At 45.3% G+C, this 15,187-nt stretch overlaps 2 protein-coding genes across 4 annotated transcripts in view; one reads left to right on the plus strand and one right to left on the minus strand.

Moving 5' to 3' along the window:
• Nucleotides 1-356: 356 nt before the first annotated feature.
• Nucleotides 357-1,649, minus strand: LOC143722548 (uncharacterized). Its single transcript, XM_077213930.1, has one exon. It carries the CDS (start codon nt 1,647-1,649, stop codon nt 357-359), a length of 1,293 nt encoding a protein of 430 aa, XP_077070045.1.
• A 4,624-nt stretch (nt 1,650-6,273) lies between these two features.
• The window catches only part of mtcl2 (microtubule crosslinking factor 2), a 49,049-nt gene continuing 40,135 nt past the window's right edge, over nt 6,274-15,187 (plus strand). For all 3 annotated transcript variants that reach the window (XR_013196987.1, XM_077214248.1, XM_077214249.1), the window contains exons 1-2: nt 6,274-7,425; nt 8,708-8,932. Coding sequence is in view for 2 of the 3 variants with exons in the window: in XM_077214248.1 (XP_077070363.1) it covers nt 6,577-7,425; nt 8,708-8,932 (1,074 nt within the window). In the remaining variant the exon portion in view is untranslated. The remainder of the gene's footprint in view (nt 7,426-8,707; nt 8,933-15,187) is intronic.

Here is a 15,187-nt window from a genome sequence, read left to right on the forward strand (position 1 = left end):
CTATTGTTCTCTTTCATCATCTCGTGTTCGAGATCCACCTATGGGAGAGACATGGACAGCTCCCCGATTGCCCAATACACTCACAGTGAGGTTCTGAAAGCCAGAGAAAGACGGTCACCCCGGGGAGGCGGTGCCTGACACGTCCATTAATCATGAACCTGCAAAGGTGACGCCACACCGACTGCTGTGGACACGCAGGACATGAAGCATGCATGAGACACATACATGAAAGTACCCCCAACCCACCAAGGCACATAAACTAAACCCATAACGGGAAGTAAATGTTTGGTGGCAAGAATGAACATGACCAGCCGGGCCATTCACTCTTATTGGTTTCAACAGGGTACAGGGAAGAGCTAAGAAGACCCAACCCCTAAAACCGAATGTGCTACCGAGGTTCTGGTGACATCCAGCCGGTAGTAACGCACAAAGGTATGAGGAGAAGCCCAACTGGCAGCGGAGCAGATGTCCTGCAGTGACACTCCCCTAAACAAAGCCCAAGAGGCGGCTAAGCCCCTTGTGGAATGAGCTCTGATGCCCCTTGGGGGCTGCACTCCCTTTGCTTCATAAGCCATAGTTATAGCGCCCACAACCCAATGTGAGAGGCGTTGCTTCGATATGGGACTCCCTCTGTGCGGAGGGGCCCATGAAACAAAGAGCTGGTCGCTCTTCCGGAAAGCGCTGGTCCTGGTCATATAAGCCTGTAAAGCACGGACTGGACACAGAGCATTCAGCCTCTGATCCTCCAGAGAGGTAAAAGGTGGAGGGTGAAAAGCGGACAGCTCCAACACCTCCGAAGTGAACGCAGGGAAGCACTTCGGCATGAAGGCCGGGTTAGGCTTAAGGGAAACCTTATCTCCACTGAGGGAGAACTTAGTGCACGAGGGGTGAACCGAGAGTGCATGTAGCTCACTGACACGTTTGGCAGATGCCAAGGCCAAGAGCAAAGCTGTCTTGAAGGACAGCAGCTTAAGGGAAATACTCCCCAGGGGCTCAAAAGGATGTTGAGACAGTGCTTCCAGCACCATGGAGAGGTCCCATTCCGGAACAGTTCTCCTGATGACTGGCAACGAGCGGCGTGCACCCTTCATGAATCTGCGGATTAGAGGGTGCTGCCCGACAGTAGAGCCCTCAAAACCCACATGACAGGCTGAAATCGCAGCCAAATAGACCTTAATGGTGGAAAAAGACCTCCCTTTTTCCATGAGGTCCTGAAGGAAACACAAAATATCAGGAACTGAGCACTGATAAGATGTGAGACCGCGCCCATCGCACCACCCTTCGAACACGTGCCACTTACAGCCATATAAGGACCGTGTAGAGACGGCCCTGGCATTCTGAATAGTGGCGACCACACGCGGCGAAAGCCCAAGTGCGTTCAGGTTCGTCCTCTCACGGGCCAGGCCCAGAGAGCCACCCTGTCCGGGTGGGGGTGGTAAATCTCCCCGTTGGCTTGGGACAATAGATCCGTGCGAACGGGAAGGCGCCACGGCTCGGCGTATAACAGAGGAATTATCTCCGCCAGCCATGGTGCCTTGGGCCACCTGGGTGCTATCAGAATGAGAGACAGGCCCTGCTCTCTCACCCTGGCCAATGAGGGAATTATCAGGCACAGGGGAGGAAAAGCATACAGGAGCACTCTGGGCCATGGGTGGGCCAGTGCGTCTACCCCGAGGGGCGCGTCCATGTCCCTTAGAGAGAAGAACATAGGACAATGGTAGTTTTCGCGCGAGGCGAATAGATCTACGCTCGCCCGTCCGAATCTCATCCATAGCATTTCCACTATCTGAGGGTGAAGACGCCAATCTCCGTAGATTGGGTTTCCCCTTGATAGCAGATCCGCACCTCTGTTCAGAATGCCCGGAACGTGAGTTGCGCGTAACGACAGGAAAACCCGTCTGCTCCACACCAAAAGCTTGTAAGCTAGAGCGTGGAGTTTCGACGAGCGCATGCCGCCCTGACGGTTGATATAAGCCACAGCCGTGGTATTGTCGCACCGTACTAGAACGTGATGTCCCTGCAGGCGAGGCAGAAAATGATTCAGAGCTTTCCAAATGGTTAAAAGCTCTAAATAGTTTATGTGCGCTGAACGTAGTCTGTTTGGCCACAGACCGTTCACCGTTCTGCCCTCCTGGGTGGCACCCCAGCCTGTCAAGGACGCATCTGTCGTCACAACTTTCCGCATCGTAACCGCCCCCAGAGGGGTTCCCCGTGCGTAAAAGTTCTCGCTCTCCCAGTGGCGCAAGGTCGCCGAGCAGGCGCGTGTCACTGTTACCGAGCGGCAAAGGTCGCGAATCGGGCTGAAATGTAGTGACAAGACCCATTTCATGAACGCCCTCATCCTCAGAAGTCCCAATGGCACAACTTGGGTGGATGAAGCCATGAGACCCTGTAGCCTGAGACATGTGCGATATTGCACTTTCGCCCCTTCTCTGAACTGCGTCAGACAGTTCATCAGAGAGCGAACGCGCTCTTGAGAGAGGCGCGCTCGCATGGAGACCGAATTCAACTCCAAGCCCAAGAAAATGACATTCTGACTGGGCGTGAAATTGCTCTTGCTCACATTCACTTGAAACCCGAGCGATGTGATGTGCGCGAGCACACGGTCGGTGTCCTGCAACACCTTCTCCTTTGATTCGGCTATGATGAGCCAATCGTCTATATAAGTCAGGATTCTCAGACCTGATATTCTCAGAGGTGCTAAGCCCGCCTCCGCGCACAGACAGAAAGACCGGGGACTCAAACTGAGTCCAAACGGAAGAACTGTGAATTCGTAACATATGCCCTGGTAGGCGAAACGAAGAAACTTCCTGTGCGGAGGATAGATGCTTATGTGAAAGAAAGCATCTTTCAGATCGACTGATGTGAACCAGTCGTTCTGTTTTATGGCACGGGCGAGTGCGCCTTGTGTCAGCATTCTGAAATTGTATTTCCTCAAATGTTTGTTCAACACTCGAAGGTCCAAGATAGGGCGGAGAGAGCCGCCTTTTTTCGGGACCAGAAAATAACGGGAATAAAAACCCTGGTTCATCAGATTGGGAGGTACCACCTGAATCGCTCCCTTGTTTAAGAGAGATGAAATTTCCTCTTTCAGAATGTGAGAGGCGTTCTCTTCCGTGTGAGAAAAGAGAATGCCGTTGAAATGCGGGGGTTTTACTGCGAATTGCAATCTGTAACCCTGCATTACTGTACGCATCACCCACTCGGGAGCTGAAACGGTTCTCCAAGCCGCTTCGTGACTCGCGAGAGCTCCCGCTCGGGCCAGAGCGGAGCTGTGTGAGACCGACAGGTTTATTTGTGATGCAATGGCGCCATCTAGTGGGTACACTAGAGGCGACATGCAGGGGTTCGGAGGGATTTCCTCTCTCTGCAGTGAGATGAATTCTCTCTGCGGAGAGAGGTTTTCCCGCCGAAACGAATTCATTTGATTCGTATTTTTTTGTGTTTTGTGTGTTTTGTGTTGGGCAAACACTGGGGCCGAAGCCTTTATTGAGAGAGTGAGGGGAACAGAGTGTGGGCAGTGTGGTGTCACTGAGCTTAAACTTTCCCTTACAAAGGGCCCCCTGAACGTGGGGGGAAAACACACATCTCTCGAACACACGAGCTGGGCAGTCTCGTTTACACACGGAGAGCTGACCCATCCGCGGGACCCCCTGGGTTTTTTGGACGGGGGTCCTAGAAGAGGAGGGGAGTCCGAAGGGCTTGCGGCCCGTGAACATGGACTCGAAGCCCCCATCGGCTGAACATCAGGCAGGCCGCTTGCGTTTCGAGTCGGTGGGGTTGGAATTCGCAGGTCTCCCGGCCGCGGCCGCGGCGGGAGCGGGCTTACCCCAGTGCTTGTGTGTAGGTGCTGGGTTATGTTGCCGAGGGGGTGGTTTGTTGCGGGGCTTTTCTCTGCCCTGATGAAACTGTCGTCCCGTGGCCAGTGGGTTAGGCAAACGCACAGGGGGCGCCTGGCGTGGGACTGACTTCCTAGGAAGGCAAAGTTTGAAGGCCTCATCCTCCTTTTTCTTATCGTCACACCGTTGTTGCATCAGTGCGACGGCGGGGCCGAAGAGAGCCCGGCCGGGCTCCACCGGCGCGCCCGCGATGCGCCGTTTCTCACTGTCAGGGAGTCCCGACAGGTTCAGCCAGAGCGCGCGCTCTCCGACCACGGAAAGCGCCATGGAGCGCCCGCAAGCTTGGACGGCCTGCCGAGCGTTACGGAGGACGAGGTCGTTCACCGTTAGGATCTCCTTCCACAGGGTTTCAGAAGGATTTCCCTTTTCCAATTGTTGCCCTAACTCTTCAAGGATCTCCGCCTGGTAGGCGGAGAGGAGCGAAGAAACGTTAAGGGCCCTGACAGCCACGGCCGAGGACTTATAAGCTGCCTGGTGAACGGAGGCAGCAAAACGGTCCATCTTGTTGGGCAAGACCGGCTTGGGGGGAGCGAGCAGCCCGCCCTGAGCGGGGTTAAGGTGCCTGGCGATGGAAGGTTCGACGGTGGGAGGTTCGCCCATACCGTGCGCCGCCATGTCCTTAACCTCGAGTCCCGTGAGACCGTGTTTGAAGTCGAGCGGGTCGCTCCAATAATTTCTCATGTGCTTCGCGCACGCCGGGAGGATGGGGAAGAGTTGTTTCCTCGGGCCGGGAGGGGGTCCCAGCACTTTCCCATCATAAATATCCCTCTCCTGGTCGGTGGCGCTCTGCGGTGCCGGCCATTCGATGTTGAGACGAGCGGCCGCTCGCTCACACACTTCCAGGAGGATGGCTTGAGGCAGAACCGCGTGGGCCGTAGCCTGGGGAACACCAGAGGGCGGGATGGCCTCCTCGTCCTCTGAAACCCCAAGAATGGCCGCATCCTCCTCTTCGCCAGAACCGGGCAGGTCGTGGACGAGAGTGAGGTTGTCCCCGAAGATGTCCTCCTCGGGGAAGGCGGGATTGGGCTGGTCAGCCCAGACGAGAGACGTTGCGCCCCGGGAGGCCCCCGGTAGCGCGTCGTCATCACCGTGTCCCCCGTCCGAGTCAGAAGGGCTGAGCCCGGTGCACTGTGTCACTGCCACCTTAAGACGGCGTTTTAGCAGCTTCCTAGGCAGCAAGAGGCAGAAACTGCAATTCTCCGGGTTTTCAAGGGCTTCCCGAGCGTGCTTAAGACCCAAACAGACCACGCAAAGCTGATGAAGATCCTTAGCTGCGATGAGGGCACCACACGCGGCCGGGCAGGCCCGTGACATGCTATCCCCTGGAGAGGCTGCAGGCTTAGACAGTGACATACCAGCGAAGAAAACGGAGAAATCCGTGGCGGGCAGCCGTGAGGAGAAACGGTGAAAATAGCGAGAGCGTGGGCGGCTCCGAATGCAAAGCAGCAGTAGTTGAAAAATAAACAACTGTCACGTCCGGCGGAGGCTGATCTGGTCGATATGTCCTCCTGAAGACACGAGGTGAGCAGTGTAAAAATCCAACCGAGCTGTGAGATGCAGAGATCGCGAGAAGCGAATGTCAACTGAGGAATAGCAGCGCGCCCAGATGTTATATGCCCTTAGGTGAGGGGGTGTGGCCTCACCTGGCATTGGCTGCGCGCTTCTGTCTGTCTAGCCAGACTTGGTGCAATTGGATGCTTCTGCAGAGGTCAGGTACGGATGCCCTTCCCATAGGTGGATCTCGAACACGAGATGATGAAAGAGAACTTGACTCAATACTAGTCTGTTGTATTTCGGGAAGTCACTAAAATGATGCATTACATCATAAAAAACAGCTGGCTCATAATAGTAATTTGTTTGGGAATATACATTGGTCGCACTGTCAGTTCAAGATTCACTAAAGAGAGTCGACTGATGAAAGACATTCGAGGGGGAATCCGACAAAACTTGTCTCTTAATGATTCACTTAAAAGAGTCGACTCTTTAGAGTTATTCGTTCGGGAATTGGAATTGGTCGGAGTGTGTTTTGCGCCGAATCATTGATTCGGTAACGCAAAAGACTGTTATAATAGTTCACTATTGTAATAGAATTTAGCTAGGCTACTGTAAAAAAAAGTTGAATTTTTAAGTAAACAACTTGGTTGATTGAGTTGATTCCATTTAAATTAGGCTACATTAAAGCTACAACGTAAAAAAACATGTTGTCATAACTTTTTGATCATATACTTTTTTTTACAGTGAATGTTTGGAAAACACCTGTTCTAATCGTTAATGGGATGAACCATAGACTGTAAAAAGAGGATGAACGATGAAGAGTTCACGCGCCGTGTGTTGGTGGCAGTAGTGCTCTGCTCTGCGCGCGAGGCTCTCTATTCGTCACGGTCGGAGCCGCTATATCTGGGCGGGGAGAAAGAAAAACCTCACTAAAGCTCACTAAACACTCAGCAGAGGAGAAGCCGCGGTTCACAACTGAGGACGCGCACGGGAGAATATTTGCAGACGTGGTGAATAAGAGAGAATTGGAGCATCTCAATCCAAGCACTCACATTTTCTTTTGGATTTCCAACGCTTTTAATGTCGGCTGATCTGGTGTGAAGCGTTTACCAGTTCAACTATTGTTTTTTGAAGGGAGTGGAGGTAACATTTCAGATTCATTCGTGTCTTGTAAACGGAATGAATGACCAAGACAAAGGTTGACACCGGTTCCCCGACGCATTTTGTCTCGTCGAAGGAGAAGAGGCAAAAGCAGAAAATGGAGAGCAGCTCCGGCGAACAAGAACAGCCGCCTGCGCAGCCGCTGCAAGTTAACGAGAAAAAGAAAACACACCGGGCGCCGTCTCCGGCAAGACCCAAAGATGTGCCCGGGTGGTCCCTCACTAAAATCCGTGGAGGTATTGGCACGCCGACGCTGAGCGTTAAACCTGGAGCCATATATTTAGGCGGCCGCGTGTCCAGGCGCAGCCCGGTTACCGGGAAAGAACAGAAAACAGAGAAGAGTAAACCGACCGGCAAGCCTGCGCTATCCGCAGCCGTCGCTCAGAAGAGCAGCGTGAAGTCCAATAAAAGCGCTCGAAGAAAAGTTTCGGACGCCAGCATCGGATCGGATGATTTAAGCAAGGACTCCGGCTGTGCTCCGGGGAAACTCTCAGCCACCGACAGCAGCTCTGAGCTCTCGGACTGCGCCTCCGAGGAGAATAAGGTCTCCACAGACGCGCTCAGCAGTGACACTGAGACCAGCAGTCGCGGGGGGATCGAAGGCGATAAATCGGCAGCAGAACATGGACTATTGGACAAGAGTGGCCAAACCAAAACCAGCGTGGAGAAAGAGCGACTCTCGCTGGGAATGGAGACCGCAGAGGGGTGCGTCTCTCCCGGCGACGAGCGCTCGCTCACCTCGTTCGACAGCAGGATGCTCGCCAGCACATCCCTGGCGTTTTCGGACCTGACTGAGGAGCTGATGGACGGGATGCATGAGGAATTAATCAGGGAAATAGAGGAACTCAGGTCGGAAAATGATTATTTAAAGGTAAGATAATGATTATATTATTTTATTATTGCAAAATCAAACATCAAAGCATTGCAGTAAAAAATATTTCATGATTTGTTATCACAACTCACAAATCAACTTAGATAATTAATGTGGTTCAGATAACATCATATTTTGAGTTTCTATTTATTAAACCAATCTCCTTCATTGTATTAACTCAAAATTTTCAGTTCAATTAACTCAAAATTTTAAAGAAACCAGGTAACTTACTTTTTTAAGTTAAACCAACAATGGTGTCATATAGCACCACGTTAACCACTGTTTCCACCAAAATGTCATAATACTCAATTTATTACTCAAAAACCAAAACACTGATCTCAAGAACATATTATGCAACATCAAAACCTCCAAATAACCATCTAGAACCAAAATGGTATGCAAAAGGGGTTCTTTTCAGAACATTTGAAGAATTGAATTGTATTTGGTGGAAACTCGTGAGGGTCAGCATAATACTGTATTACTGCCATCTATCATTATCATTGTTCCTAAGGCAGACATGCCAGTGTGTTCCCCCTAAAACTGGAAATACTCATTTTATTCATGTTGCAAGGCATATATTTAAGATCCTTGTTTACTATTAGATGGGTTCTTTTCCACAGAATTACTATGATCTGAATAGTGATTCCTTTGTAGTCTCGGTTTTCATAAACTATCAGAAGACCATGACGAAACCAAATCTTTTTCATTTGCCATGCCTAATATAACAGCATAAAAAGGCTAGTGTTTAGTTGCTCTTGCACTCGTGTTGCTTGAGTAATGCAGCTGTTTGTACAGATGCTGCAGCATTCAACTGCGCCCGCGCCCACTTTTCACTCCATTGTTTATCCGCTCGCCGAGCACGTGACTCGCGCTGCAGTAGTTGACCTATATTCACTGGAAATGTGTGACAGCACGCGGTGGCCCACAGCATCTATCAGCCTCTGAAAGTGGGATGCATTTTTTACCCCTTTGAGGTATAAATAGTTTATTTGTGTTTAGAGCCATATGTGCTTTGTAAACATCGCGCTATAATGCAAACTTTAGGGTCTCGAGGAAAATCATAATGCAGCATAAGGAATTTGATGCATATATTGGTTTTCACACCACACTTTATAATAGGTCAGTGGCATCATATGTATTTTTTGAAAGGGTGCCAGTGGCAGTCCAGACTTACCTGGGTAGATGTTTTATCATCTAAACCTAATATGTTTTTTTTTAAAAAAGCTTGCAAAATGCATCGTGATTTCTAAAATGATGCATTGTTTATTTGTGTGTATATCAGGATGAAATGGAGGAGCTTCGCTCTGAGATGCTGGAGATGAGGGACATGTACATGGAGGAGGATGTTTATCAGCTCCAGGAGCTCAGACAGCAGCTGGATCAGGCCAACAAGACCTGCCGCATTCTGCAGTACCGCCTGAAGAAGGCAGAGAGACGCAGTATCCGCGTGGCCCAGACCGGACAAGTGGACGGAGAGCTTATCCGCACACTGGAGCAAGACGTCAAGGTTAGTGCGGCACGGCATTTATTACAGATAAAACCTACCAATCATATTCTGTAACTGGAAACTGATTGTAATTGCTTGAGTTTGCATTTGAACTACCCCTTGTGAAAAAGAAGTGTGCTCAATTGTTCACTGTGTACTTGTAGTGCAGTTCAAATCTTAACAGTTTGTTTTTTAGAAACTGTACTCGCAGGTAATATAAGCGATTATATTATATTTCTATATTATATTTGATTATATTATATATATAAGTGAAAAGCCAATGGATTGTACTTAAAGAGAGTCCACATTCACATTTTAAAAAGTGCACTTTGTAATAACGTCAAAAAATTGTTTTAATAATCTTTTGTCATGCTTACAAGTACACTTCATTTGATGCATTGACTAACAAACTAAAGCACATTTAAAGTACTTGATTGTAATTTCTTTAGAGTAAATTTAAACACACAGTTGAAGTTCATATATTTTAAAGTTAATATATTTGAAATGTGCTAAATTGCAACCTCGTCATTACAAATGTGTAATTACACAAATATATTTAAATACATGAGTTTCAAAGACATCAAAGTAGATTTTAGTTGACCATAAATGCTTGTACAGTACACTTGAACCATTTCAAGAACAGTAAAAGTAATTATGAAAATGTACTTAAATATTTTTTTTTAATATAAACTACATATTGAACTTTAACACACTTTCATTTAATTGTAAATAACATGGAATTAAGTGTCTGAAATCATTACAGTCAGTTGGCACTCAAGCATATTCTTTTAAAGTATATTAGTTCCATAAGCTGTTTTTCACAAGGGACCTCTGAATGCCATAAGTGAATCTTATAAATATCCAATGATGTAAAGGTCTTCAGTAGACTGTAAGATCATGCTTCAGCCTGCATGTCACGCAGGCAACTGTCTCACATGGCTGTGGACACAATACTTCCTTTATCTGGTCTGTCAGAGGGAAGAGAAATAACCATGATGTCATTCCCATCACCACTGTCTGTATTCGTCTTTTAAATGGCTGATGTGTATACAGTAACAGAGGGAAGGAAAAGGAGGGAGAGTGATTTCCTCTGCCAAGCAAATGCTGTGGCTCTTTGCGCTATTGAGACTGACTATGGTGGTCTTAAACAAGTAACATTGTCACATACTTAAGTTTTACTTCTCAGGAGGACACAGCTGGTAAGGATCAGAAGTTTTAACACACAATCGATGAGGCAAGGCGAGGGGGATGGTGTCTGCAGGAAAACATCCCGGCCTCTGCTGAATTCTTTAACTGCTGACAGGAGTCCCCTAACACAGGGTCAATTGTCTCCCCACGCTACCGGCACAGCCAGGTCAAATTACACTGATCTTCGCAGCGCTTGTGCATTCAACTGGTTGAAATACTCCATTGCCATCGCTGTGACAGACACATATGCTTTGAGGAGGAAGAACATTGTTTCTTTAAGTTCAGCTTAGCACAGCAACAAAGCACTGTGTAGATCTAAGTGCTAACTCAGATTTTCTTGTACCCTTACAGGCTTATGAAGATAACTAGTGCTACATCCAGTACTTTGAATAGTTGTGTAACACATGCTACAGTATTTAGTTAATTTGTTCAGTGACTGATGGCCTATATAAAACCAATATACCAATGAATGATTGGTCGGATATTTCCTAATATTCACCATTGCCCAAGGCAATGCTGTTTGGCAGACCGCTCAGCCAACTTTCATGTCTCTTGTTTCACACCAATGCTCTCTCTCGTTTGATACAAACACAACTGCTGACATTTTTGTATCAGTTATTGATTGTAGTGAAAATTACTTTGAGGATTTTTGTTATGTTCATCTTGTTTCTACTGATTGTTTTGAACATTGTGACCTAAAACTAGGAGAAAAAGGTGACGGTAAAACTAAACGAAAGGGACCATGATGTTGAGCATATCATCCAGTCATGGATTATTTTGCGATAGACCAAATCTCCCTATACATCATCCTGCCTGTTATTTGGCTTACTTACCAAAATATATAAATTATTGGACTTCAAATACTAATTTGAGGTAAAAAATATTGTATTATGTGAAATCCACTGCCCTAAAATCATGCCATTATGGAGAACCATGAAAATTCTAAAATGGAATACTCAGAATACACAACATCTATGCATTGCATTGTTTATTATCCATTGACAAGATTGTTGGTAGATTTGGATCTACTGGTTGATTTATCTCAAAATGCTAAATTATTACTGGCCAATACATTACTAATTATGTTCTAAATGTTAAGTAAAACCCTTGATTTCTGTGATACTTTAACATTTTAAGGCCCAGATGTTAACGCACATGACCCACTTATCGGTTGTTTCCAAATGAATAAACCTCATTCAGAGGTCAGTGATATTCTGACCAAGAGGCTGCGCAAGACAAATGTTTTTTTCCCCTTGGACTTACTCTGTCATGAAAGAGTTTCCCATGTTCAGATTTTCCCCATCTTGCTCTGGTCTCTCGAGACCGTGGGGGAGGGTGATGATGTCATGGTCAGGAGGGGGTAGGGGTGAAAAGGGTTGATGTAGGATTTGAAAGTTTGTAAGATCCCTGCACCATTTCCTGCTCTCTGAAGCTCTGGCCTCATTTCTCATCCAGTGAGAGCAGCGTCTCCCAGATCTGTCAAGGGAAGGATGGAAAACAGCTCCACACCTTCTCATCAGCTGCTCTGGCTTATTAAATAGGGTTTGGAGAAGTACTGTAGCTTCCTCTTTCCCTCTGTTACCCATCTGAGCTTCTTCGCCAGTCACGTGCTCATGCAAAACAACAGCTGAGAAACAGAGACAATGATTACAGCTGTAGGAGACAAAAACGGTCTAAAAGAGATCCCTTCTGTTCCTTAAACTTCGATAATCAAGTGCATTAAAATTGTATTACTCCCATTATAATCAACGATTAGCAGTGCCCGTGTTATAATACAGTATGCAGGTTGAATATCTAAACATGCAATATATTAAAATAAAGAACAGAGCCTCTGCTTTTAAACAAAAAAACTGTTTTATTCTAGCTTAATGCATTCTTTTTTCCATCCACATTTGAATGTGGGCAAGTTTCATAAAAAAGCAATATTTTAAGCAAAAAAGCTGAGAAAATCGCATTTTTATCAGAAGACTACATCCAGATTGCATTCAGAACGATGATCAAAACATAGATGGAGTAGATCGAGACCATCAACATCCCTAATGCTTTAACAGTCCCATACCTCAACCTGGGTCGACATTTCATTCTGTAACACGGGCAGTTTTGATTTATATGCTGTTTAAATTTGGGGATCGCGTTATTTTACATAAGCATCTGCTTTCATATGACATCGCTTGTTTCTGGTTCTTTTTCACATGTGAACACGGAAAGCCGGAAAATTCCGTCAATGGCGGGGAAGCGTTGTCTCGTAAATTATGGACATTTCCATCAATGGGGGGAAAAGTGCTAAAATCGTAGCATGGATATCATTAAATATTTCTGATCATGCTCAGATTCAAATGATCTGAGCTCTGCTAGTTTAATTTACATCCCCAACATTTACAAATTTAAATATACTTAATAAGTTAATACTTAAATGAGTTAAATTCCAAAGTATTCTTCAGTTTTGACGCAAATGCATAGTGTAGCTATGTGTACAGCAAATCTAATAGTCTTTTAAAGTATACTGCAATTATGAGCAAAAAAATGTTTGTGTACTCTTTTTAACTACAGTTGCAGGCCGTCTATTGTTGTTGCAATTTTCTTTCTTTCGACTGTGAAACAACAGGGTGGGCTAGTGATGCAACCCTTTGGACCAACCAATAGAGCGGTGCTGGGATGATGTATTTTTGTTGGCCAAAACCCAGAAACAAGATCACATTTTAGCCCTTCCGGCTCCATCGTCCTGAAGTCAATGGATTTTTGGTTAAATGTCTTGGTTAGATGTTCAATTCTATGACATAATGCACTGGTAATAGAGTGCTGCAGTAGTGAAATCAAAACCTGGGAAGACTTATTCACCAGTGGTTCCCTTGAGATTTTCCTATGGGTTTTAATGACAGGGTTTCTCCAATTTATAATTAAAATAAGGTTTGTATATACTTTGACATTTTGTTCTACAACGTAAACTGCACTAACTCATACCCCAAATGTTCTTATCTGGTTACTTATAGAAACTTAAAAAAAAAAAACAGCTTCAAAATGTGTAATATATGTTGTAGAGCAAAACGTTTATTTTTTATGCTGATGATGACCTTTACGTCTGTATGTATAACCTAGCGAACGTGCAAAACCTAAAGTGTATTTTGAGCTTAATGAGACGTGGATTAAGTGTCCGGAGCTTTAAAATAGCAACCTCTGAGCAATAAAATTACCCTCTGGGCAAAATGAGAATAATAAAGAGGAAGTGAGGGTGACAGATGCTGATAAGCAAATAAATACTGTTTGGTCAGTTTGGCCTTCGCCTGTTTAGATATCAGCTTAGCAGCAGCATCATGGAGATAAGAGGGGAGAAAGAGGCACATAGTAATGAACATCTTATTGTGAATCAGGTTTGGTCCATTCTTTGTCACACCACTCTAGGGATTCCAGGAAAACTGACTCTGAATCCTCACTGGCTGCCTTCTCCCTTCATTATCATCTATGTGAGGAGTGCACATGCATAATCATCCATGTGCTGCATTCACACGTCAAAGTCAACTCAAACAGCCATGGAGCAAGACAAAGCCCCACTTAAAGCCCAGATCTGAAGCTAAGAGAAAATCTAGAGGAGGCACATTTGAGATAACTTCAATTTAAAAAATTGAAAAGCATGCAGGAGACTCCATTTACTTGCCCTATATTTTATCTCAGTAATTTCCAGTTTCACTCAGAAATGCATCACATTATGTAAGTAAAATGGTTTGTAAATGCAATTTTATGCTGACTCTACTGTTCGCTTTTAGGTTGCAAAGGCAGGTTCAAGAACTATGGGCCCCTCTTTATAAGCTTTTTTTTGCTTCTTTGGGAGACCCATTTCACTGTACCCAATCTACTCTGTACCTTTAAAACTGTATTATTCAAATGCTTGAAGAGGTACTGTGAATAAACTGAAACTGAGAACTGAAAGGTAATTTGTAAAAATATCTCGAGAGTGACGTATGGGTGGAAGCAGAAATGGACTGGCAGATGCATTTAAAGTGTGTCCATCCATTTAAAAATGTAGTAGCAGCTGTGTTAATGGGTTTCTTTTAACGACCGAATTTGGTGCCCTTGGACTGTCTTCAAATGGCTCATCTGAGCTGCATGTGTGTTTATAGAGGTTAACCGAAGGGCAGCTTGTTTGTTTTTTTTCTATGTAGGGTAAGGTTGAGGTTACAGTGTGAATGTGCCCGGGCATCTGTCCCGCAGATGCAACCAGATACAGATCTGGAGGGAAGTCATTTAAAACGACCGTTTGCACAGCAGAGAGGAGGAGCAATCCTGAAAAGCAGGATCAGAGAGGAGCGACACACACACACACACACACACACATAATCAATGCAAATATTCTTTGATGGGTCATTACACTCCTTTGATTTTAGTGTTTGGTCAAATGGTGCAGCAGATATGGCAGTTTGTATCAAACACACACACACGGCGTTGCTGTTCTTCACTACCCCTTTCCCTTGTTGATCTATAGGTGTCCATCTTTTTTTGCATGTAAAAGCAACAACAGGCCGTGACATTGTCAGTCAAAGGCAGGTGGGTGGCATCTAGACTGAATGGAGGGAGGAGTGAATGCAAATAATCTGGGACCAACAGACACTTTTGGTGCTCTGATAATTAAAACATTTGTGTGACAATACAGACGCTCCAATTACCATTAAACCTTGGGCCTGTGGTTTAGAAACAAACTATACTCTTTTAAGAATTGTGACAGATGCTTGGCTGTTTGTTCTTAGAAATATTGCAAGAACTTATTTTAAAAGAACAGAACAGAACAGAAATTAAATAAATAAATGTTTCAGGAATTAAAAGATTGTGTTTTGATAAGTTTATATTTAACTGTATGAATCTTTGGTATCATTTTCAATCAAAAATCGTATTGAATTTTAAAAATGTAGTTATAACCACCATAATAACACTTATTCTGCTAGGTATATATTATATACTCTAAATGTAATTTTCACCATATATCGTAAAATAATATACTGTGCATATTCAGTGAACTTTGTAGAATGTTTACAGTAAAACCAAAAGTGATTAATATTGCATTTTCAATATAATGCAACATCAAAACAGCATTGTACA

Source organism: Siphateles boraxobius, unplaced genomic scaffold (genome assembly GCF_051911475.1).
Source record: "Siphateles boraxobius isolate OS27281-9 unplaced genomic scaffold, OSU_SipBor_1 68, whole genome shotgun sequence".
NCBI lineage: Eukaryota > Metazoa > Chordata > Actinopteri > Cypriniformes > Leuciscidae > Siphateles > Siphateles boraxobius.